The sequence below is a fragment of the Oncorhynchus kisutch genome, linkage group LG23 (genome assembly GCF_002021735.2).
Source record: "Oncorhynchus kisutch isolate 150728-3 linkage group LG23, Okis_V2, whole genome shotgun sequence".
Classification (NCBI taxonomy): Eukaryota; Metazoa; Chordata; class Actinopteri; order Salmoniformes; family Salmonidae; genus Oncorhynchus; species Oncorhynchus kisutch.
In genome coordinates this window covers 25,388,725-25,414,506 of record NC_034196.2, presented here as the reverse complement: position 1 = coordinate 25,414,506, position 25,782 = coordinate 25,388,725, and the positions used below count along the sequence as shown (strand labels likewise).

The 25,782-nt window shown below is 44.2% G+C and overlaps 1 protein-coding gene across 2 annotated transcripts in view; it reads right to left on the bottom strand.

Annotated features, from left to right (window-relative positions):
• The window catches only part of LOC109868633 (netrin receptor UNC5D), a 315,876-nt gene that overhangs the window by 18,067 nt on the left and 272,027 nt on the right, over nt 1-25,782 (bottom strand). The window contains exons 5-11 of one of the 2 annotated variants that reach the window (XM_020458331.2): nt 19,913-20,087; nt 17,890-18,057; nt 16,479-16,643; nt 15,490-15,516; nt 13,088-13,273; nt 9,908-10,315; nt 9,423-9,510 (exon numbers count right to left, since the gene is read on the bottom strand). In XM_020458331.2, coding sequence (XP_020313920.1) covers nt 9,423-9,510; nt 9,908-10,315; nt 13,088-13,273; nt 15,490-15,516; nt 16,479-16,643; nt 17,890-18,057; nt 19,913-20,087 — 1,217 coding nt within the window. The remainder of the gene's footprint in view (nt 1-9,422; nt 9,511-9,907; nt 10,316-13,087; nt 13,274-15,489; nt 15,517-16,478; nt 16,644-17,889; nt 18,058-19,912; nt 20,088-25,782) is intronic. The other variant, XM_020458332.2, reaches the window with a different exon arrangement.

Below are 25,782 nucleotides of genomic sequence, written 5' to 3'. Positions count from 1 at the left end.
AGGGCCCTCACCTCCTCCCTGTAGGCCGTCTCGTCGTTGTTGGTAATCAAGCCTACCACTGTTGTGTCGTCCGCAAACTTGATGATTGAGTTGGAGGCGTGCGTGGCCACGCAGTCGTGGGTGAACAGGGAGTACAGGAGAGGGCTCAGAACGCACCCTTGTGGGGCCCCAGTGTTGAGGATCTGCGGGGAGGAGATGTTGTTGCCTACCCTCACCACCTGGGGGCGGCCCGTCAGGAAGTCCAGTACCCAGTTGCACAGGGCGGGGTCGAGACCCAGGGTCTTGAGCTTGATGACGAGCTTGGAGGGTACTATGGTGTTGAATGCCGAGCTGTAGTCGATGAACAGCATTCTCACATAGGTATTCCTCTTGTCCAGATGGGTTAGGGCAGTGTGCAGTGTGGTTGAGATTGCATCGTCTGTGGACCTATTTGGGCGGTAAGCAAATTGGAGTGGGTCTAGGGTGTCAGGTAGGGTGGAGGTGATATGGTCCTTGACTAGTCTCTCAAAGCACTTCATGATGACGGATGTGAGTCGTTTAGCTCAGTTACCTTAGCTTTCTTGGGAACAGGAACAATGGTGGCCCTCTTGAAGCATGTGGGAACAGCAGACTGGTATAGGGATTGATTGAATATGTCCGTAAACACACCGGCCAGCTGGTCTGCGCATGCTCTGAGGGCGCGGCTGGGGATGCCGTCTGGGCCTGCAGCCTTGCGAGGGTTAACACGTTTAAATGTCTTACTCACCTCGGCTGCAGTGAAGGAGAGACCGCATGTTTTCGTTGCAGGCCGTGTCAGTGGCACTGTATTGTCCTCAAAACGGGCAAAAAAGTTATTTAGTCTGCCTGGGAGCAAGACATCCTGGTCCGTGACTGGGCTGGATTTCTTCCTGTAGTCCGTGATTGACTGTAGACCCTGCCACATGCCTCTTGTGTCTGAGCCGTTGAATTGAGATTCTACTTTGTCTCTGTACTGGCGCTTAGCTTGTTTGATAGCCTTGCGGAGGGAATAGCTGCACTGTTTGTATTCGGTCATGTTACCAGACACCTTGTCCTGATTAAAAGCAGTGGTTCGCGCTTTCAGTTTCACACGAATGCTGCCATCAATCCACGGTTTCTGGTTAGGGAATGTTTTAATCGTTGCTATGGGAACGACATCTTCAACGCACGTTCTAATGAACTCGCACACCGAATCAGCGTATTCGTCAATGTTGTTATCTGACGCAATACGAAACATCTCCCAGTCCACGTGATGGAAGCAGTCTTGGAGTGTGGAGTCAGCTTGGTCGGACCAGCGTTGGACAGACCTCAGCGTGGGAAAGAACACCATCCCAACTGTGAAGCACGGGGGTGGCAGCATTATTTTGTGGGGGTGCTTTAATGCAGGAGGGACTGGTGCACTTCACAAAATAGATGGCATCATGAGGGAGGAATATTATGTGGATATATTGAAGCAACATCTCAAGACATCAGTCAGGAAGTTAAAGCTTGGTCGCAAATGGGTCTTCCAAATGGACAATGACCCCAAGCATACTTCCAAAGTTGTGGAAAAATGGCTTAAGGACAACAAAGTCAAGGTATTGGAGTGGCCATCACAAAGCCCTGACCTCAATCCCATAGAAAATTTGTGGGCAGAACTGAAAAAGCGTGTGCGAACAAGAAGGCCTACAAACCTGACTGTTACACCAGCTCTGTCAGGAGGAATGGGCCAAAATCCACCCAAATTATTATGGGAAGCTTGTGGAAGGCTACCCGAAACGTTTGGCCCAAGTTAAACAATTTTAAAGGCAATGCTAGCAAATACTAATTGAGTGTATGTAAACTTCTGACCCACTGGGAATGTGATGAAAGAAAGAAAAGCTGAAACAAATCACTCTCTCTACTATTATTCTGACATTTCACATTCTTAAAATAAAGTGGTGATCCTAACTGACCTATGACAGGGAATTTTTACTAGGATTAAATGTCAGGAATTGTGAAAAACTACATTTAAATGTATTTGCTATATGGTATATGTAAACTTCCGACTTCAACTGTATAAAGGACATCTTAGAAACAATGACACCATGTTGGAGGAGGGTATCTTTTCATTGCCAATATTATAAATTGGAATGATTTGACTGTTGATTGATCTAATGGTTGAGATCTCTCAGGCACATAATGCTTATAGGTCAAGGTCCCAAAATGCAATCAATTACAGTTTTTTCCAACTGCTTACACACAAAATATTTTCATGTCACACGATTTTTGAAACCTCTCACTCAAAGTGCAAAACTACACAGTAAATATCCAAAACCATAAGCTATTTCTCAGCCTTTGACTCAGTTGTCAATTGCATAAAACACTTTTTTCAAAACACTACACACAATTCTCTACCTAAAACACAAAAATCTAACAGGAAGTGACTTGCTTTCCTTTTCCAAACACAACCAATCAAAATGCTACACTTAAAATAAAGTGGTGATCCTTAATGACTGAAGACAGGGAATTTTTAATAGGATTAAATGTGAGAAATTGTGAAAAACTGAGTTTAAATGTATTTGGCTCAGGTGTATGTAAACTTCCGACTTCAACTGTACATATGAGTAATGCAAAATATGTAAACAATGACTAGTGTTCCATTTATTAAAGTGGCCAGTGATTTCAAGTCTATTTATATATGCAGCAGCCTCTAATGTGCTAGTGATTGCTGTTTAACAGTCTGATGGCCTTGAGATATAAGCTGTTTTTCAGTATCTCGGTCCCAGCTTTGATGCACCTGTACTGACCTCGCCTTCTGGGTGATAGCGGGTGAACAGGCAGTGGCTCGGGTGGTTGTTGTCCGGCCACCTGGGGGTCCCAGGTGCACAGGGCGGGGTTCAGACCCAGGGCCTCAAACTTAATGATGAGCTTGTAGGGTACTTTGGTGTTGAATGCTGAGCTGTAGTCAATTAACAGCATTCTTACATAGGTATTCCTCTTGTCCAGATGGGATAGGGCAGTGTGCAGAGAAATTGCATCGTCTGTGGATCTATTGGGGCAGTAAGCAAATTGAAGTGGGTGTAGGGTGTCAGGAAAGGTAGAGGTGATATGATATGACTAGTCTTTCAAAGCACTTCATGATGACAGAAGTGAGTGCTATGGGGCAAGGCACTAACACCCTGCAGTGTGGAGACTCCGCAGACACAAAGAGAACCCAATAAAGCCTGGAGTGGAAAAGCCTCTCATCTCAGTCTCCATAATGCAGCCCTGGAGCCGCCAAGGCTGAGCTGATCAATTCCTATTCTGCAGCCGAGTGGAGAGCCACCGCCAACTGCCTCATGTAGATGGCTTTGGTCTGAAGATTGAATAGGAATAAAAGATACAATTTCTCCCAGGGTCTCTCCAAATGCTTGTCAAAAGATAGGGCTGTGATTGACAGCTCAGTGAGATCAGAGGTGCCCCCCCCCCGGTCTCCCTCTAACATCAGGCAGGAAGTAAACAGCAAGCAGCCTTATCGGGACCAGGCAGGAACCTAAAGGAGGGGGCTGACAGGCAGTCCATTCCTAAGCTCTGAGGCGTAAACTATAGGTGACCTTTGATCCCTATCTTTACCCTCGCTACCCAGAAGCCTCTGGGGTACTCTGAGGAGGAGGAAGGAGAAAGAGGGGGGTGAAAGGGATTGTATCTGCATTTGATTGAAATTCAATGTCACTTATTTTCAACTCCTAGTCGAAATGGTATTTCCTTGAAGGGTCCAGCTGGGGTTAAACTGGTTGTCAGGGGTGATAACTTGTTGGGATGTTTTCATACAGATGTGTTTGTGATTTGGTGTGCAAGGAAATCACAAACTAACAGGTGCAAGAACACTGACTCCTGGTGGCAAAAAAACCATATTGAAGCCTCTGAGAAAAGTCAACAGTATTACATTTGTTGTGAACATGTTTTATCTGTCGTGCCATCTCAGCCTCGAGTAATAGCTTGATGAAAGTCTTGATAGCTAAGTCACGGCTATGGGCTCTCCATAGCAGGCAATAGTCACCTGGACTCTCTATTTGTCTGTCTTGTTCTATCTGACAATACCAAACAATGGCAGATTGCCTCTACACTGAACATTTAACATTCACAGCTTTAACCAGTCACACAGGAAGGAGATGGTGTCATGCTTAAGCGTAAAGACCCAGAATGGAGAAGACACGGCTCTGTCTGCTGAGCCAGTTGTTCAGGGCCATGCTGCAATCTGCAGGGCTGTTCTGCAACTGAAAGCCTATTCCTGACACATCATGTCCTCCCCTGTAGAGTGTGCAAGATGAGCTAAGGCCGCATGCTGGGCGGAGTGTGTGTGTGTGTTTGTATGTGGGAATGTGTGTGTGTGTGTGCATGCTCATGTGGGGGTATGTGTATAGTATGTGTGTGCGAGCTTGCATACATCCATGTGTGAGTTTGGGTGTTAAAAAGTGGGAGAGATAGCATGAGGAAGAGGTGAAACAGGATGAGAGATAGCGTGAGGAAGAGGTGAAACAGAATGAGAGATAGCGTGAGGAAGAGGTGAAACAGGATGAGAGATAGCGTGAGGAAGAGGTGAAACAGAATGAGAGATAGCGTGAGGAAGAGGTGAAACAGGATGAGAGATAGCGTGAGGAAGAGGTGAAACAGAATGAGAGATAGCGTGAGGAAGAGGTGAAACAGAATGAGAGATAGCGTGAGGAAGAGGTGAAACAGGATGAGAGATAGCGTGAGGAAGAGGTGAAACAGGATGAGAGATAGCGCGAGGAAGAGGTGAAACAGAATGAGAGATAGCGTGAGGAAGAGGTGAAACAGAATGAGAGATAGCGTGAGGAAGAGGTGAAACAGGATGAGAGATAGCGTGAGGAAGAGGTGAAACAGGATGAGAGATAGCGTGAGGAAGAGGTGAAACAGGATGAGAGATAGCGTGAGGAAGAGGTGAAACAGAATGAGAGATAGCGTGAGGAAGAGGTGAAACAGGATGAGAGATAGCGTGAGGAAGAGGTGAAACAGGATGAGAGATAGCGTGAGGAAGAGGTGAAACAGGATGAGAGATAGCGTGAGGAAGAGGTGAAACAGAATGAGAGATAGCGTGAGGAAGAGGTGAAACAGGATGAGAGATAGCGTGAGGAAGAGGTGAAACAGGATGAGAGATAGCGTGAGGAAGAGGTGAAACAGGATGAGAGATAGCGTGAGGAAGAGGTGAAACAGGATGAGAGATAGCATGAGATGAAGCGGTAGAATACAGTTATTTTTATTGCTTTGGTACTATATTCACAAATATGTGGTGAATTTGAAAAAGACTTACAAAAGAGTACAAAACTCCAAACTGGTAAAAGTTGTAACGCAGCCAGTCTTGCATTGTGCATTCACTTTGTTTGTAGACATCTTTCACCACACAACCACTCATCCAAAATATAAGTGTACTGTGAAATATACACTGAGTATAAAAAATATTAAGGACACCTGCTCTTTCTATGACATGGACTGACCAGGTGAATCCAGGTGAAAGCTATGTCTCCTTATTGATGTCGGTTGTTAAATCCACTTCAATCAGTGTAGATGAAGTGGAGGACAATTGAGACATGGATTGTGTATGTGTGCTATTCAGAGGGTTAATGGGTAAGACAAAATATTGAAGTGCCTTTTAACGGGGTATGGTAGTAGGTGCCAGGCACACTGGTTTGTATCAAGAACTGCAACGCTGCTGGGTTTTTCACGCTCAACAGTTTCCCGCCAAAAATGGCCCATCGTCCAAAGGAGATCCAGTCAACTTGACACAACTGTGGGATGCATTGGAGTCAACATCGGCCAGCATCCCTGTGGAACGCTTTCGAGACCTTGTAGAGTCCATGCCTCGACCAATTTAGGATGTTCTGAGGGCAAAAGGGGAGGTGCAACTCAATATTAGGAAGGTGTTCCCAATGTTTTAGTATACTCAGTGAAATGAGTACATTGGATTAATCACCAAAACGCAATATAATTTTATCTTCTTAATTTAGTTATTTTAACAACCAGTTAATCCAATAGCAAAACATGAAAGATACATGTTTCAAAACTGCCCTTTGAATGTATGATTCTACAGTACTGTAAATTACAGTACATTACACTGTGTCACATTCGTCCAAAGGAGTAGACCAAGGTGCAGCTTGAATAGAGTTCCACATACTTTATTACAAAGTGAAACTTAACAAAAACAACAAAGAATCAACGAGCATCCAGTACATAGTGCACTAAGGCACTAACTGAAAACAAAACAATATCCCACAAACACAGGTGGGAAAAGGACCACGTTAAGTATGATCCCCAATTAGAGGCAACGATAATCAGCTGCCTCCAATTGGGAACCATACTCACACCAACATAGAAATACTAGACTAAAACCCCTAGTCACGCTCTGACCTATTGCACCATAGAGAACCCCAAGGGCTGTTTTCACATTAGGAACACTTGCACTACCCATTAAAATTGACTGAACATTACATGCCCATAATTTCTATCCCATGTGTGATCAAAGGTGTGATTATTGAAGACATTTTTCACAATGTAAATGAAAGAAATTAAAGAAACCAATGTTTAGAAGGCACTACTTTGCATCAAACCTGTCTTGAGCATTTGACCATAGGTTTTTATTGAAATGACACTAAATATGCTCATTGTTCTGGATTGAAATAACCACATGTCTCATCCATGGCCTGATGGAGGGTGGTGCTCTCATGTGGATGGCAATCATACATATTCCACCTGTATTGCAATCGTGTATTGTATTTTACAGTATTGCATTGTAATGATGTATTGTAGTGGTCCTGTATGTGCCTCAGTTCATAGGAACATGGCACTAGCAACACCGGAGTTGTGGGTTCAATTGGGGTCACATACAAAAATGTGTGGACTGTTGACACTTTGAATAAAAGTATCTGCTATGTAAATGGCATTCAGAAAGTTTTCAGACCCCTTGACTTTTCCCACATTTTGTTACGTTACAGCCTTATTCTAAAATGGATTAAATCATTTATTTTTCTCATCAATCTACACACAATACCTCATAATGTCAAAGCAAAAACAGGTTTTAGAAATGTTTGGAAAATGTATTAAAATTAAAAAACAGAAATACTTGATTTATTCAGACCCTTTGCCATGAGACTCGAAATTGAGCTCAGGTGCATCCTGTTTCCATTGATCATCCTTGATATGTCTCTACAACTTGATTGGAGTACACCTATGGTAAATTCAATTGATTGGACATGATTTGGAAAGACACACACCTGTCTACATAAGGTCTCACAGTTGACAGTGTATGGCAGAGCAAAGACCAAGCCATGAGGTCGAAGGAATTGTCTGTAGAGCTCTGAGACAAGATTGTGTCGAGGCACAGATCGGGGGAAGGGTACCAAAACATTTCTGCAGCATTTAAGGTCCCCAAGGACACTATGGCCTCCATCATTCTTAAATGGAAGAAGTTTGGAACTAACAAGACTCTTCCTAGAGCTGCCTGCCTGACCAAACTGAGCAATTGGGGGAGAAGGGCCTTGGTCAGGGAGGTGACCAAGAACCCGATGGTCACTCTGACAGAGCTCCAGAGTTCCTCTGTGGAGATGGTAGAACCTTCCAGAAGGCCAACCATCTCCGTAAAACTCCACCAATCAGGTCTTTATGGTAGAGTGGCAAGATGGAAGCCACTCCTCAGTAAAAGGCACATGACAGCCCATTTGGAGTTTGCTAAAAGGCACCTAAAGGACTCTCAGACCATGAGAAACAAGATTCTCTGGTCTGATGAAACCAAGATTCAACTCTTTGGCCTGAATGCCAAGCATCACATCTGGAGGAAACCTGGTATCATCCTTACGGTGAGGCATGATGGTGGTGGCAGCATCATATTGTGGGGATGTTTTTCAGCAGCAGGGACTGGGAGACTAGTCAGGATCGAGGGAAAGATGAACGTAGCAAAGTATAGAGAGATCATTGATGAAAACCTGCTTCAGTGCACTCAGGGCCTCAGACTGGGGTGAAGGTTCACCTTCCTACAGGACAACCACCCTAAGCACACAGCGAAGACAACGCAGGAGTGGCTTTGAGACAAGTCTCTGAATGTCATTGACTGGCCCAGCCAGAGCCTGGACTTGGACCCGACCGAACATCTCTGGAGAGACCTGAAGATCGCTGTGCAGCGACGCTCCCCATCCAACCTGACAAAGAGGATCTGCAGAGAAGAATGCAAGAAACTCCCCAAATACAGGCGTGACCAGCTTCTACCCAAGATGCCTGTAATCGCTGCCAAAGGTGTTTCAACAACGTACCGAGTAAAGGATCTGAATACTTATGTAAATGTGAAAGTATCAGTTTTTTATTTGTAATAAATTTGCAAAAAATTCAAAAAACGTGTTTTTGCTTTGTCATTATGGGGTATTGTGTGTAGTTTGATGAGGGTGAAAAAACTATTTAATACATTTTAGAATAAGGCTGTAACGTAACAAAATGTGATAAAAGTCAAGGGGTCTGACTACTTTCTGAATGCACTGTGTATTACGGTATTACAGCAGTGTGACCCCCCATAAAATGCTAGCAACTTAATTTTGGATACATGTTTACTGAATAGGGGACGTTCTGGATCATTTACGTATTGGTATTTTATTGTATCACTGTAGGGGCTAGAAACACAAGCATTTCACTGTACCTGCTGTAACATCTGTTAATCTCTGTAACCAATAATTAGATAAAATATATATAGTCATCAAAGCTGTGGCTATATTTAGTTTTGTTTAACACTTTTTTGGAAATTCCTTTAATGAACTTTTAACAAGACACACCTGTTCATTGAAATGCATTCCAGGTGACTACTTCATGAAGCCGGTTGAGAGAATGCCAAGATTGTGAAAAGCTGTCATCAAGGCAAAGTGTGGCTACTTTGAAGAATCTCAAATCTCAAATATATTTTGATTATTATTATTGCATAGTTTTTATGTCTTCACTATTATTCTACAATGTAGAAAATAGTAAAAATTAAGAAAAACCCTTGAATGAGTAGGTGTGTCCAAACCTTCGACTGGTACTGTAGGTTTACCAAATGTTTAAGTGATCATCAAATGAGAGCAGTGAGATTAAGTCTTTTACGTCTATAAATGTCTATTAACAAAAGAGAAGATAATCATATCAAAAGTAATGTGCTAATTGCCTCATGAAAGGCAATTACTTCATATGAACATGTGAAACATTCATTTCTAGATGAAACACTGATTACGTTTGTTGAAAGTGTTATACTTAGTCTATTGAAAATGTGCTTACAGTTTTGAAAGCCTTTTTGTTGATCTGTTTTGTACTAAGGGTTGTGAAAATGTACCAGATACTTGTGAAAATTGCACCAAAGCGATAAAAAAAACTGTAAAAGAAAGAGAGAGCAATAGAGGGAAGGAAGAAGGCAGGCAGCCTGGTTCTCTGTGCCATGTCTGTGTGTCATGTCTCACCTGCTGCTGTCCTCCTGGTTGATGACCATGTACATCTCCCAGGTAGTGTCCTCAGCTATCCCCCCATGGGGCACCAACAGACTCACACCTACACACAGAGAGAGAGAGGGGGGGGGGGACATAGGAGATGATCACGAGATACACAGACACATATACGCACACACACACACTACGCTCTCACACCGCCCCACATTCCTGTCTCCTGTCCCTTGTGGCACTTTTATCTACTGGCAGATTAGATTGGCACTCTAGAGAGTAATTGTTTGTGGGCTCCAGTGTCCGTGGTAGTATGTGTGTGTGTGTGTGGTGCACTGTTGACAGCATTGATTTGAGAGCCCCAGAGGCCCTGTCTGGCCGTCACCTCTCTGGCTGTCACCTGCCCTAAATAGACCTGACAGCCCGGCAGGTGTGTATGTGTTCCCCTGGGTGTGTGTGTGTGCTTACATGTGTGTGAGTGTGCTACATCGCCCTTATGAACAACAAACCTGTATTGGGGACCACCAGCCTCCCACCCGCGTGTCCCAACACCCCGGACGTCCTGAGAGGGGGTCTGGAGGGCATAGGCGGTGCGTGGGGGGCAAGGAGGCTCTTCTCCCTCCTCTCTCTCAGGGTCCCCTCCACCCGTACCCCACTGTAGTCAGGTGCCAGCCCCCGGGGGAAGGTCTGGGGGTGGGCTTTCTGGGCGTGGTACTCGGCCCCCCTCTCTGACACGCCCAGGGACACCATGAAGGAGGAGTGAACTTTGACCTTGAGGTCGGGCAGGGGGTCGAAGAGCGAAGGCTCCTGGGAAATGAGTTCTTTATCCATGGAGTCCTGGAAGCAGATGGGGCTGGTGTACGTCCGTGACACTGTCAGGTCCGGTTGCAAGGATGAGGTTATCAACAGGGGGTTGCCTGGAAAAGAAAAAGAGTCTCAGAGGAGTCAGATACTGTACTTTTCCCAGAAAACACATCTGTTTAACAGACTGGAGGAGTATACAACTCTTCTAAATGTGTTTTCATCAGAGTTTTATCATTAGATGGTATACACAGATGAACACTGGGCCATTCGTGGTAGCTGACAGCAGCATGCCATCTATTGGTTACCCATGGTTGGTGTACTATTGGGCTGCTAGCGGCATCGGACACAGGTTTGATAATAGCTTGCCTACAGTGGTGTGCTAACTGTTAGTCTCCAGTCATCCAATATGTGACACACTGAATGTCAATTACAGCTGGAGGGCAAGCCTTGGCAACATATGTGTCAAAATAACTTCCTGGTCCAAACGGCGACCATCTCTTCACCATGGCAACTGGGGTGCTAAAAACACCTTACCATGACAACGGGAGGTGCCACAAAGTCCTTGTCACAGCAATAGAGTTGTAACAAAAGCCTCTCCATAGCAACGACTAACTGTGTAAAACTCTCTGCTACTGGCCGTGCTAGAGTGGGAGGTGAAAGAGCTAATGAGATTTTATACTTGGTGTGTGTGTGTGTGTACGTGTGTGTGTTATACTTGGGAAAGTTTCTTCATCTTTTCAACTTCAAGCGTTGTAGCTACTAAGAATACAGTAAATGGTGTACCAAAGCTGGGTAAACGGTTGAGCAGATGGGATAACTGAGACTTGGTGGGACCAAAGACCTTCACATGCTCATCCAAGCTTAAGCTAGCAGATCACAGGACCAAGCTAACCGGCAGTTAGCTCCATTTAGACTGTATCTCTTCTTTTTTTTTTTTTTTTTTTTAATTTTACCTTTATTTAACCAGGCAAGTCAGTTAAGAACACATTCTTATTTTCAATGACGGCCTGGGAACAGTGGGTTAACTGCCTGTTCAGGGGCAGAACGACAGATTTGTACCTTGTCAGCTCGGGGGTTTGAACTCGCAACCTTCCGGTTACTAGTCCAATGCTCTAACCACTAGGCTACGCTGCCGCCCCTTCTCATCTCCATGGAGTGTGCTTGCATCTCCTATGGCACTCCATTCAATATAGCTCACTACTTGGCTTGAGCCCTATGTGGCGTGGACTCTATATCATGTCCTGTAGGGTTCTGAACAAAAGTAGTGCACTATTTTTTATTTAACCTTTATTTTATCAGGGAGTCAAAATATAAATGCAAGCGGAAAGAAAAACAAGGTCATAACAAACAAACACATTCATCAGTAATAAGGTCCTCAATCTGCTTTCTGAGTTACCCTAGAGGCACCACAACATCACATCTAAGAAAATGTTGAAGATTGCTCCACAAAATAAGGTGCAAGAAAACTAAAAGCTGAATTATCTAACTCAGTAGAGACCAAAGGAATTTTCAGAGCACAGTATATACTGTAGACTCCTCTCCTGGTGTGTAGGCTACAATATGAGAGGGCTGTGTGTAACCCTGTGTGTGTATTACCCAAATTCTCTGGGAGGAGAAAGGCCCCAATAAAATCACAGCTTTCTTCTTCCTGCTGTGTGATCAATTCTATCACTCCCCTCTGAAGAGGCTGTCGCCAAGGAGACCAGCCGTGTCACAACCATGGAAATAGGGCTCAATCTTTGGGTCGACACAGCACCCTTTTTCTCTCTCCACATTTTTCCAGTGACGCAACAGTGCAGATGCTCTGTTCAACACAGGGTATTATTACTATGACTGTGTCTGACCGTATTGGAGGTACAGGAGCAAGGGGATAGATTGTTCATTTTTGGAGACTCCATACCAGGATCTTAGTAGGATCTTAATCCTGAAGCAACAGGAAATGTGAATTATTACGTGGATTATAAGTAATGGACATTTTTGTAGGGGTTGATACATTTTCCATAAGGGAAAATCACATCTGAAATTGGAAATGGAAATGACAAACTTCAGAAACCTTTTTAAACCTTAAATACACTGCACATTTGACATTTCCTGCATTGCAGGACAGTTCTCCGGCAACAGGGTGACTAAATGAAGATCATACATCTGTAGTTATAGAACAAATAGATATATCTCTGTGGGTGACTCAATATTGCAGATGCTCTTTTCAACGAAGGTCATTACTATTACTGAGTGTATGAGTCAGAGCCATAGGAACAGGGTCGTGATGGTACATTCACTCCTCCGATGGTGCTGTCATCCCTCTCTTTTAGGTAGAGAAGGGGTGGGGGTGCTGAACAGTGGTGGGAGGAGGTGTGTGTGTGAATGTGTGCGTGTGTATGAGATTCTGTCTGGAAGAGGGAGCGAGACCATGAGAAATGAAAGCTGTGTCTGGTCTCTGCCCCTCTCCACTCTAGACAGGATTGGAGAGAGAGAGAGAGAGAGAGAGAGAGAGAGAGAGAGAGATCATTTACACAGTGCTGCCACCACCCTACCGAGTCACTGAGCAAACCAAACACGACCTTGCTCTTGGACACAAAGACTTCTTACAGTCAAACTAAATGAAGAATGAAGAAATTAAACACACATCAATTGAATGGAGCGCAAAGTAACCACCAAAATCGAGCTTCTGTTGGACCACAGTGATGTGTGTGTCTTCAGCTTTGTATGTGTGTAAGTGTGTGTTTCAATCTGCTTCAGCTTGGCAAGTGTTCTTGTGTGTGTGTGTTCAGCTGTTTGCGTGTGTGTGCTCCTTCCTGCCTCATTTTATCGAAAGTTCACATGCATATGTGTTCAGCTGTGTGTGTGTGTGTGTGTCTTTCTGCCTGTGCGTTCTCTGAGCTCACCTTGGCGAGCAGTCTTGAAGCTGAAGGACTGAAACCCCCCGGTGAGGGCGGAGGAGTCGATGACGTCCACGCCATACTCGCTCTGGTTCCTCCGGTAGAGGGTCACCGCCACAATCAACACCACCACTGTCACCACCCCCGCCGCCAGGCCCGAATACAGCGCCACGTCACTGCTTCCCTCCAGACCTGGGGGAGAGAACGAGAGAGCGGGGGAGAGAGAGAGATAAGTGGGAGTCAGTGAGAGAGAGATAGTTTAATCAAAGCATAACCATAAGAAAAAGAGACAAGGTATCAACTCAAGCTACTGTATATTGATATTAAATTCAGTAGTTATTGGCATGTTATGATGGTGCTACATGCCTCATGATATCTACATTTATTGACATGTTATGATGGTGCTACATGCCTCATGATATCTACATTTATTGACATGTTATGATGGTGCTACATGCCTCATGATATCTACATTTATTGGCATGTTATGATGGTGCTACATGCCTCATGTTATCTAAATTTATTGACATGTTATGATGGTGCTACATGCCTCATGATATCTACATTTATTGACATGTTATGATGGTGCTACATGCCTCATGATATCTACATTTATTGACATGTTATGATGGTGCTACATGCCTCATGTTATCTAAATGTATTTACATGTTATGATGGTGCTACATGCCTCATGATATCTACATTTATTGCTATACTGGCCAGACTTACACAACTTTCACGGCTGTACAAAGTTTGCACATCTTTTTAAAATAAATGTAATTAAAATGCTTTGGGAGAGGCACAGTAAAGTCACGTTTATCCCAAACTTTCACAGTAACATCTCTCAAGGAAGAATATTTTTTTGGGGGAAGAAATTGTGCTTCTCCTGAAAACTTCTAAGCTTCTCCTATAACGTTATTAGCAGGATTTATTTTTAGGGGAGAGGCAGTCCAGGTTTCAACCTGCTTCCTTCCGTGACTTCATTGTTTTCCATTTCCTGTCTCCTCACGCCGCTGTGATGCGACACTTCCTCCCATTGCAGCCTGTTAACGCACTAATGAGGAAGCTTGCTAGGACTGCCGTCCTAACCACTCCAGCACCTGACTGGTGTGTCAGATACACACACACACACACACACACACACACACACACACACACACACACACACACACACACACACACACACACACACACACACACACACACACACACACACACACACACACACACACACACACATGCACTCAGCACACACCACAACTAACTAGGATTGTAATCAAGCCCAGCCACTGGCTGTCATCTCAAAGGGCTGTTTGGCTCTGGCATCGCTCAGGTGGCAGTCTGCGTTCTACTGGGATAGTGTGACAAGACCAATTCATTAAATTAGCTCATCTACAATGATTACGTTCTATTTGGTCTCACCAGTATGCCACAAAAGATAACAAAGAGAGAGAGAGAGAGAGAGAGAGAGAGAGAGAGAGAGAGAGAGAGAGAGAGAGAGAGAGAGAGAGAGAGAGAGAGAGTGTGTGTGTGTGTGTGTGTGTGTGTGTGTGTGTGTGTGTGTGTGTGTGTGTGTGTGTGTGTGTGTGTGTGTGTGTGTGTGTGTGTGTGTGTGTGAAGAAAAGGACTGCTGCCTTAGCTTGTTCTCCAAAGATAATGAGATCTGCACAGGAATGGGACTGAGAAAATCGCTAAGTAGCCTGAAGCTCCAAGAAAAGAAGCATTTGCCAAAATATGCAAAAGAGGCATTAGCAGCTAACAGTGGCAGGTTAATTGGGGGCTCGCTAAGTTTTGGCAGACAGATTGACTGGTTGCGTCTTTCCCCTCCTTCCCACGACGACGGAAAAGACTAAAACAATCTGAATGCGACAGTTGTGGCGTCCCTGAAGTAATTGGCATGACTGGTAGTCTATGGGAACCAGTCATTGTGCTAATGCTAGTAAGCAATTACTGCAGAATCTACCTTCAACTTCCTGAAAACTGCACGCAGAAACCTAAAAATGGTATCCATGAGTTCCTCTGACTCGGTAAGTTGCCAAAATCTCGAACTGTCTCTTTAAGACATGATTTTGATGATGTTCATCGTGAGAATACGGTTTCTCATGAAGAGTACGTTTCTGGAAGAGACCGGGCATTTCAATTGAGAAAATGACATAAATAGTGTTTGTGGTTAATAATGATAGGATAATGATGTTGGTGGTCGGATAATGTTAAATATGGGTGAATTTGATAATGCTAGTGGTAATAATGGTTCTGGATCATGATGTTGGAGTTTTGGGTTGGAGGGTTGTATCTGTGAGTGCTGGCGTGACAACCTATAATGGTTGTTATAGTAGAGGAGAAGCCATGGTGGTTTCAGTGTGTACATGGTGTGTTCTAAAGTAAGATGGTGATTGGAGAGAACTCACCCTGTGGCTTGGCGTCGTGTAGCAGATCTGCAAAGACACAGAGATACCATGTCAGTTCACTTCTACTTGAATGGAATACTACAGGATTTAACCTGCAGTTGTTTTCCAATGAGGACATGTATGTGTGTGCAGGTACTGTACAACATGTACATGTGTGTGTGTCTGTGTGTCACGGTAGTAAGACTCTTTATCATCCAGAGAGTACATGGTGTGTGTGTGTGTGTGTGTCTGTGTGTGTGTGTGTGTGAACATGAGTGTACATGCCCAAATGTGTGTGTGTGGTCATGATCCTGATGTGTGTGTCTCATGGTAGTGAGATTGGTTCAGTGATGGGGATTTCTGTCACCCAGGGATTGCATGTGTGTGTTTATGAGTGTATTTGTATGGGTGTGTGTGTGGAGATTGATGTGAGGAACATGATAAGGATGATTGTCTTCCTGCGGAGAAATGACATGGGCATCAGAAGAATGACTCAATAAGTACTGTATGGACTTCCATGCCATGCTGTCAAAGCACGTGGCAGATACACTATGTCATTCACTGCTTATTGCAGCACTAAGGAACTTAGGATGGATTTGTCCACAATATTGCTGGTGTTGCAACTGGAAACATGCCAGCCAACATGCCATTCCAGCCAACAGAAGACTACTTTGTCTTTGGTGATGTTTTAAACTCTCAACAAAATAAGTGTGGTACTGATGATGATAATGATGATGATATAATCACAAAGGGGAGTAAAGAGGGAATCGATGAAAGTACTGATGATGATGATGATCCCAATGATAAACATTCTGAAGATCACAATGATGATGATGAAGATTCTAATGAAGATATGAATGATCTCCAACACCAGAGGTTTAGCACCAGATGAATCTGTATGTGACAATACTCACTGTGAGTACAGAGACCCCCTGACAATACTCACTGTGAGTGCAGAGGCCCCCTGACAATACTCGCTGTGAGTGCAGAGACCCCCTGACAATACTCACTGTGAGTGCAGAGACCCCCGGTGCAGTTGTATGTTCCCAGAGCGGCCCCGTCACATAGCCTGCCTCCGCGTTTGGGCTCTGGGGCCGTACACTCTCTGTTGCGCTGCCTCTCACACTCACCACTGCACACCGTCCACTCTGTCCACTCTGCCCATCCACCATCCACTGAGAGGGAGGAAGGAAGTGTTGCAAGGCTTAGAAAACACACAGGCATATGCACAGCATGTACAGTAACTACACAAGCACACAAAGGAGGATGCAGGCGACGCATGCACACACACACAATCATATCATAGATTCCCAGAGTCAGCAAACAGCTAGGTGGAACATAACTGCCCCACCATTACTCCAGAATTACTCTACACATGGACCTTACTGATAGAGCACTTACAATGGACTAGCCCTATAGCCCACCACACAAAATCCCCTCATCTTTCTCTCAAGGGGCCACATTAGAACAATACCATGTTATGTTCTATCCTGGTGCTGACTCAAGTCAGGAAAGACAGTTTGCTTGTTCCATCAAGTCTCCTCTACTACCTTAACAACTCTGTAGGCTTTCAAGGTTTCCCTCTGCCTTGCTAATCTAAATGCAAATGCTGTGTTTGTGCATGGGCTGAGAGAGAGAGAGAGAGAGAGAGAGAGAGAGAGAGGTTGAGCCAAATTGAGATAGTGTTTGCGGGAGAGTGCTGCCCTTGCCAGATAACTTTCCCCCAACATGACCAGCATTTCCCTGGTGATTGGTGTGGCGATCTGAAGGCATAAATTGGGCCAAGTGTAGAGGAACACTTGGACTGCGCAAATTACACAGCCGCTCTGATAACTGGCACTGATCCCTCTCTCTCTTTCTCTTGCTCTTTCTCTGTCTTTCTCACTCGCTGTAAGGGCTATTCTCAATCATTCTGTTGTTAACTCTCCTGCACTTCAGTTGATTTTCTCTTTCTCTCTCTTTTTCTATTTCCCTGCCTCAGTTATGCCTTATCCTTATTTTTTTTCTATGTTCACACTCTTCCATTCTCCCCTCTCTTCTTCTCGCTCTCTCTGTGTCTCTTCTCTCTCTTCCTCTCTTTCATCCCCACCCTCTAACCTCTTCTCTCTATCTCTCCGTCTCTGTCTCGGAGGGGCACTGCATTACATTTCAGACTCCAAGCCACTGTCAGTCAGTAAAATGTGGTCAGACGATGGCGGGAAACTGGTTTGGAGGGAAATTACCCTAACAGCAGAGGCAGAGCCTTCCTCTGCCATGGAGAGCATCACTGTCATAAATACAGATGCTCAGGCAAATAATGCAAACCCACAACAAAACAATCCCCCCTCCCAGACAGTTGGATAGAATGAAAATCATGAAGACAGACAGACAGATAGTCAGACAGACAAGAAGCCTGCTAGATAGCCAAATAGACAAACAGACCTGGGCAGAGGGCATTACAGGTACTCTTCTGGACAGACATGCCCTCGCAGAAGGCGCCCCCATTGAGAGGGGCAGGGTTGGTGCAAGTGCGGGAGCGTTTCTGGACCCCCCGCCCACAGGGCACGTTACAAGCCGACCAGTCTGTCCACAACGACCACCCTCCGTTCACTTGAGGAACAGAGAACATAAGAGAAAGAGGGAGGAAGCAGAGGGAGAGATGGAGTAGGAGCGATGGAGATATGAGAGGGAGAGAGGGAGAAGGATAGAAGGTAAGAGACAAAAAGAGGGTGAGGAAAAGAAAGGGAAAGAAGGATAAAGGAATATAACATGACAGCTACTGTAAGTATGAGGGAAGAGAAATATACTTCCAGAAGTATGAACACGGGCTTACTTTCTCCCTAAAACACACACATACACACACAGACACACATGCATGCACGCACGCACGCACACAAACACACACTCTCTCTTATAGCACATGTTCTGTCTGACAGAGACAGGCTGACTGCCTAAAACACAGGAACTCCATCTGGGCTAAACATGATGGGCCAAGAAACCAAAGGCATGTCAGAGAGGTGAACACTCCACTCTGTCTGTCTGTCTGTCTGTCTGTCTGTCTGTCTGTCTGTCTGTCTGTCTGTCTGTCTGTCTGTCTGTCTGTCTGTCTGTCTGTCTGTGTCTGTCTGTCTCTCACTCTCTCTCACTCTCTCAGTCTCTCTTTCTCTGTCTCTCTCTCTCAGATGTGCTGGCCTCAATAGCAGCTGAGTGATTGACTGATGAGTTCATTCATCATCATTCATCATCAGACAGGAAACAAATGTCAGTGTGAGAACACATTACTCCACTACATCTGTCTGTCTGTAGGCTATTTCTCCCCGCAGGGCTTGCCAGTCACCTCATTAGCATGACAGGTAGTCAGGTAGCTACACAGACGACTGATGGGCAGGTTCTGTGTATAGAGAAAAACAGTAGCTGGATTTCCAGATGTCTTAATGGTTGTCAGTCAGTGTGGTGATTTGGTCTCGTTGACACAGAGGGGGTGTTTTTTAACTAGCAAAGCGGGTTTTGAGAGATGGGATGAATAAAGAGAAGAGGCCTACAGGGCTGCGAAAGCACAAGCAACAGGGAATCCTAGCCTAGCGCAAACAGCCAGTGGTAACAACCAGCTAGCAGCCAGCTGGTAGGCACGCAGCTGAGGAGTTTCGACAGCTCATGTCAAAGCCTTCCTGTGTTTTTAAAAGTCTCGCTGTGTTTAAACACAACTAGGAAGTTGCTCATTACTTGCCTGTCACAGCATGGAACATGTCAGACAAGACATGTCAGATATGATGTTTCTGACTGCTCTTAACACCTAATGCTGCTTATGAGAGACTGAGTAAATGCATTGACAGGAGGCAGAAAACATCCTCTTCAGATACACGTGTCAAGAGAACGGAGATGAATACAGCAAATTAAGTGCTAACAATGTGATGATGGCTATGGAACTATGCATGTACAATAAAATAAAGAAGAAAAAATTGCTCCAAAGATGTGACAGGCTATGACCAACGACAGACAATTACAACCGCTGAGTGTACATTTGGAGGAAGAATACAAGGGATGTTATTTGTAAGGAACATTTCCACATAATTTCCATGAATTGTGTGTCAAAATAGGACAACTCTGTATGGTTTGATTGTTGTAAGGTGTTTGACTTAGTGAAATAATAACACCCACCAAAATCAAGTTGTGCTTGATTGAGCTTGCCTTTGCGCAATGGATCTAATTATAAGAGTGAAAATGCTACCTATCTGTCCCTCAAGGCAGACTCAATGAAACGCTCAAAGTAATTGATGGTCTGCTCCATATGGTCTGCTCCATAGAGAAGTGTAGTATTCATTAGGCACGAAATGACGGAATGAACAGAATGAAACAGGGACGGAATACCTGAAGTCCAATAACAAATGCTTATCTTTGTTTACCGTTGCACAATGTTTTGAAATGTTTTACAATGTAACCTAATGATTCCAACCCATCGTCTTACCAAAGATGACCACAGTGGCAGTGAGGCTGCGTCTCTTTGCCACAATGTTGCTAGCCAGACATGTGTAGTTCCCAGAGTCGGACAGACGCGCCTCTTGGATGATCAGGTTGTGGTCCGCTCGCGTGTCGATGTTCCCGTCCGAGCCCACTGGCTCTTCATTCTTCAACCACTCCACCTAGAACAACAGACATAAACAAGGAGTGAGGCTGCCATTGGTCGAAATCTCAAATCCACCAATCAGAATGAAGAATGGGAGTGAGGCTGCTGATAGGTCAATTCAAAATAATGCTTGCAAACAATGCAACGTAGGTACAACACTATACAGTTGAAGTCGGAAGTTTACATACACTTAGGTTGGAGTCATTAAAACTCATTTTTCAACCACGCCACAAATGTCTTGTTAACAAACTATAATTTTGGCAAGTCGGTTAGGACATGTACTTTGGACATGACACAAGTCCTTTCTCCAACAATTGTTTACAGACAGAATATTTCACTTATAATTCACTGTATCACAATTCTAGTGGGTCAGAAGTTTACATACACTAAGTTGACTGTGCCTTTAAACAGCTTGGAAAATTCCAGAAAATGATGTCATGGCTTCTGAAGCTTTTGATAGGCTAATTGACATAATGTCACGCCCTGGCCTAAGTTATCTTTGTTTTCTTTATTATTTTGGTTAGGTCAGGGTGTGACAAGGGTGGTTGGTTTAGTTTTTGTATTGTCTAGGTGTTTTTGACCTGTCTAGGGTTTTTGTATATCTATGGGGTTTTAGTATGTCTAGGTATATGTAGGTCTATGGTGGTCTGAATTGGTTCCCAATCAGAGGCAGCTGTTTATCGTTGTCTCTGATTGGGGATCCCATTTAGGTTGCCATTTTCCATTTTGGTTTTGTGGGTTATTATTCAATGTTTAGTTGCCTGTACGCACTAGTCATATTGCTTCACGGTTCATTTTGTTATTTTGTATAGTTTTGTTCAGTGTTGCATTCTTTAATGAAATAGAATGTACGCTTATCACGCTGTGCCTTGGTCTCCTCATGACGACCGTGACAGAATAACCCACCAAACCAGGACCAAGCAGCGTGAAAAGGAGGAACTGTGCTTAATGGGGAAATGGACCTGGGAAGAGATATTAGATGGAGCAGGACCCTGGACACAGCCGGGAGAGTATCGCAGTCCTAAGGAGGTGTTAGAGGCAGCGAAAGCGGAAGGCGATACTACGAGGATAAATACCGGAGAATAGAGCAAGAGCGACGATATGAAGGTACACGGCTAGCACGGAAGCCCGAGAGGCAGCCCCAAGAAATTTTGGGGGGGCATACGAGGAGATTGCATGAGTCAGGTCAGAGACCTGAGCCTACTCCTCGTGATTACTGTGGGGAGATTGTTACTGGTCAGGCACCGTGTTATGCGGTAGAGCGCACGGTGTCTCCAATGCACTATTCTAGCCCGCTGCGCTCTATTCCAGCTCCTTGCATTGGCCAGGCTAGAATGGGCATCCAGCCAGGAAGGAGGGTGCCAGCTCAGTGCTCCTGTCTCCAGTATACCTCTTTGGACCAGGATATCCTGTGCCGGCTCTGCGTACTGCGTCTCCGGTCTCCTCCTTATGACGACCGTGACATATCATTTCAGTCAATTGGAGGTGTACCTGTGGATGTATTTCAAGGCCTACCTTCAAACTAAGTGTCTCTTTGCTTGACATCATGGGAAAATCAAAAGAAATCAGCCAAGAAAATTGTATATAGTCTGGTTCATCCTTGAGAGCCATTTCCAAATGCCTGAAGGTACAACGTTCATCTGTACAAACAATAGTACGCAAACACCATGGGACCACGCAGCCATCATACCGCTCAGGAAGGAGACGCGCTCTGTCTCCTAGAGATGAACGTACTTTGGTGTGAAAAGTGCAAATCAATCTCAGAACAACAGCAAAGGACCTTGTGAAGATGCTTGAGGAAACGAGTACAAAAGTATCTATATCCACAGTGAAACGAGTCCTATATCGACATAACCTGAAAGGCCGCTCAGCAAGGAAGAAGCCACTGCTTCAAAACCGCCATAAAAAACCCAGACTACTGTTTGCAACTGCACAGGGGGACAAAGATCGTACTTTTTGGAGAAATGTCCTCTGGTCTGATGAAACAAAAATAGAACTGTTTGGCCATAATGACCATCGTTATGTTTGGAGAACACCATCCCAACCGTGAAGCATTATGGGGGGTATTTGGCATCATGTTGTGGGGGGTGACAGCATCATGTTGTGGGGGTGCTTTGCTGCAGGAGGGACTGGTGCACTTCACAAAATAGATGCCATCATGAGGGAGGAATATTATGTGGATATATTGAAGCAACATCTCAAGACATCAGTCAGGAAGTTAAAGCTTGGTCGCAAATGGGTCTTCCAAGCGGACAATGACTCCAAGCATGCTTCCAAAGTTATGGCAAAATGGCTTATAAGGACAACAAAGTCAAGGTATTGGAGTGGCCATCACAAAGCCCTGACCTCAATCTTATAGAAAATGTGTGGGCAGAATTGAAAAAGCGTGTGCGAGCAAGGAGGCCTTACAATCCTGACTCAGTTACACCAGCTCTGTCAGGAGGAATGGCCCAAAATTCACCCAACTTATTTTGGGAAGCTTGTGGAAGGCTACCTGAAATGTTTGACCCAAGTTAAACAATTTAAAGGCAATGCTACCAAATACTAATTAAGTGTATGTAAACTTCTGACCTACTGGGAATGTGATGAAAGAAATAAAAGCTGAATAAAACATTCTCTCTGCTATTATTCTGACATTTCACATTCTTAAAATATAGTGGTGATCCGACCGAAGACAGGGAATATTTTTACTAGGATTAAACGTCAGGAATTTTGAAAAACTGAGTTTAAATGTATTTGGCTCCATACAATTGACTGGCACGAAGTAGGCTCTCTAACCCTCACCCTCACTATAAGTATTAGTCTATGAGAGTGACTTCCAGCCTCCCTTTAACCAATCAGAGGGACTCCCAGCCTCCCCTCAACCAATCAAAGCAAAGCTCTCAGCAGGGTCACACCCTCTGACCATTAACAATTCAGCAGCCATGTTGCGAGTGAAAGTAATTAGGAATTACAAACTAAAGGTACGCTCCACTGATGCCCTCCCTGTATCGCATGACTGGCCCTGTAAATTGCAATGAATGTGCCGTTGGCTGGAGGTGCTCAATGAGCGACTAGCCAGGGCATCTAGGAGCAAGGCTTGATTTACGACTGTGTGTTTGAGGATTAAAAACTCTCCCCACCCCACTGAGAGCCCTGTTGATGTGTGTGTGTGTGTCTATTCACCAGGGGAATACCAGAACAACCAATAACACACAATCTCAGAGATTGCTTTGCTCTTTGGCAGTGCCCCCGAAAGACGAATGCGAGCGGAGAAATCAATAAATCACCAGTCATGTTGTCACAAGTGGCTTTTTTTCTTCCTTTGATGGCCAGAGAAGTCTTTCATCATGTGCTTTTAATTTCACTCTTTTCACAGTTCTGCTCCAGAGCGCTGAGAGAAACTATGCTGGTGGCCCTTCTCACTCTCTTTTCCTTTCTCTCTACAATTTTCCTGGTCTTCAATGCCTAATCAACCCCCATGTTACATTTCCAACTATATTTTATCCAGCATTGCTACAAACAACATGAAGTCAACTCAACAGAGAGGGCCAGTACTAAGAACCTGCCAAACCAGAAAAGGAAGCCATATTGAGTTTTTTCAAATATCCAATTTAGTATTTATTTTCAGTACCAGTCAAAAGTTTGGACACACCTACTCATTCAAAGGATTTTCTTTATTTTGACTATTTTCTACATTGTAGAATAATAGTGAAGACATCAAAACTATTAAATAACACATTTTAAATCATGTAGTAACCAAAAAAGTGTTAAACAAATCAAAATATATTTTAGATTTGAGATTCTTCAAAGTAGCCACTCTTTGCCTTGATGACAGCGTTGCACACTCTTGGCATTCTCTCAACCAGCTTTACCTGGAATGCTTTTCCAACAGTCTTGAAGTAGTTCCAACATATGCTGAGCATTTCTTGGCTGGTTTTTCCTTCACTCTGCTGTTTGTTATATCTGGAGTACTTCTCCTGTCCTATTCGGTGTCCTGTGTGAATCTAAGTGTGTGTTCTCTAATTCTCTCCTTCTCTCTTTCTTTCTCTCTCTCGGAGGACCTTAGCCCTAGGACCATGCCCCAGGATTACCTGACATGATGACTCCTTGCTGTCCCCAGTCCACCTGGCCGTGCTGCTGCTCCAGTTTCAACTGTTCTGCCTTCTTATTATTCGAACATGCTGGTCATTTATGAACATTTGAACATCTTGGCCATGTTCTGTTATAATCTCTACCCGGCACAGCCAGAAGAGGACTGGCCACCCCACATATGCTCTCTCTAATTCTCTCTTTTTTTCTCTCTCTTGGAGGACCTGAGCCCTAGGACCATGCCCCAGGACTACCTGACATGATGACTCCTTGCTGGCCATGTTCTGTTATAATCTCCACCCGGCACAGCCAGAAGAGGACTGGCCACCCCACATAGCCTGGTTCCTCTCTAGGTTTCTTCCTAGGTTTTGGCCTTTCTAGGGAGTTTTTCCTAGCCACCGTGCTTCTACACCTGCATTGCTTGCTGTTTGGGGTTTTAGGCTGGGTTTCTGTACAGCACTTTGAGATATCAGCTGATGTACGAAGGGCTATATAAATAAATTTGATTTGATTTTGATTTGATAGTCCCACTAAGTGCAAACCAGATGGGATGGCGTATCGCTGCAGAAGGCTGTGGTAGCCATGCTGGTTAAGTGTACCTTGAATTCTAAATAAATCACAGACAGTGTCACCAGCAAAGCACTATCACACCTCCTCCTCCATGCTTTACGGTGGGAACCACACATGTGAAGATCATCCTTTCACCTACTCTGCGTCTCACAAAGACATGGGGGTTGGAAACAAAAATTTCAAATGTGGACTCATAAGACCAAAGGACAGATTTCCACTGGTCTAATGTCCATTGCTCGTGTTTCTTGGCCCAAGAAAGTCTCTTCTTCTTATTGGTCTTCCTTTCCTTTGGCGGTCCTCATGAGAGCCAGTTTCATCATAGTGCTTGATGGTTTTTGCGACTGCACTTGAAGAAACTTTCAAAGTTCTTGAAATGTTCCAAACTGACTGACCTTCATGTCTTCAAGTAATGATGGACTGTCGTTTCTCTTTGCTTATTTGAGCTGTTCTTGCCATAATATGGACTTATTTTACCAAATATCGCTATCTTCTGTATACCACCCCTACCTTGTCACAACACAACTGTTTGGCTCAAACACATTATGAAATTCCTTGAATTAACTTTTAACAAGACACACGTGTTAATTGAAATGCATTCCAGGTGACAACCTCATGAAGCTGGTTGAGAGAATGCCAAGCGTGTGCAACGCTGTCATCAAGGCAAAGGGTGGCTACTTTGAAGAATCTCAAATCTAAAATATATTTAGATTTGTTTCACACTTTTTCGGTTACTACATGATCCCATATGTGTTATTTCATAGTTTTGATGTCTTCACTATTATTATACAATGTAGACAATAGTAAAAAATAAAGAAAAACCCTTGAATGAGTAGGTGTGTCCAAACCTTTGACTGGTACTATATATATACACACAAATAAAACAGGCTTATTAGACTTATTTTTCACTATCACACCATTTGTCTTCATTAGTCATGTATTAATTCTCACTTCCTCTCCCTAATGATGACTTTTTTTGCTCATCCGGTCTTTCTCTTCCCCTTCTTCCCTCATTTTTCCATTGCTCTGTGTTGTTTCTGCTTTGATTAATCTCTCTCTCTCCCTCTCACTGT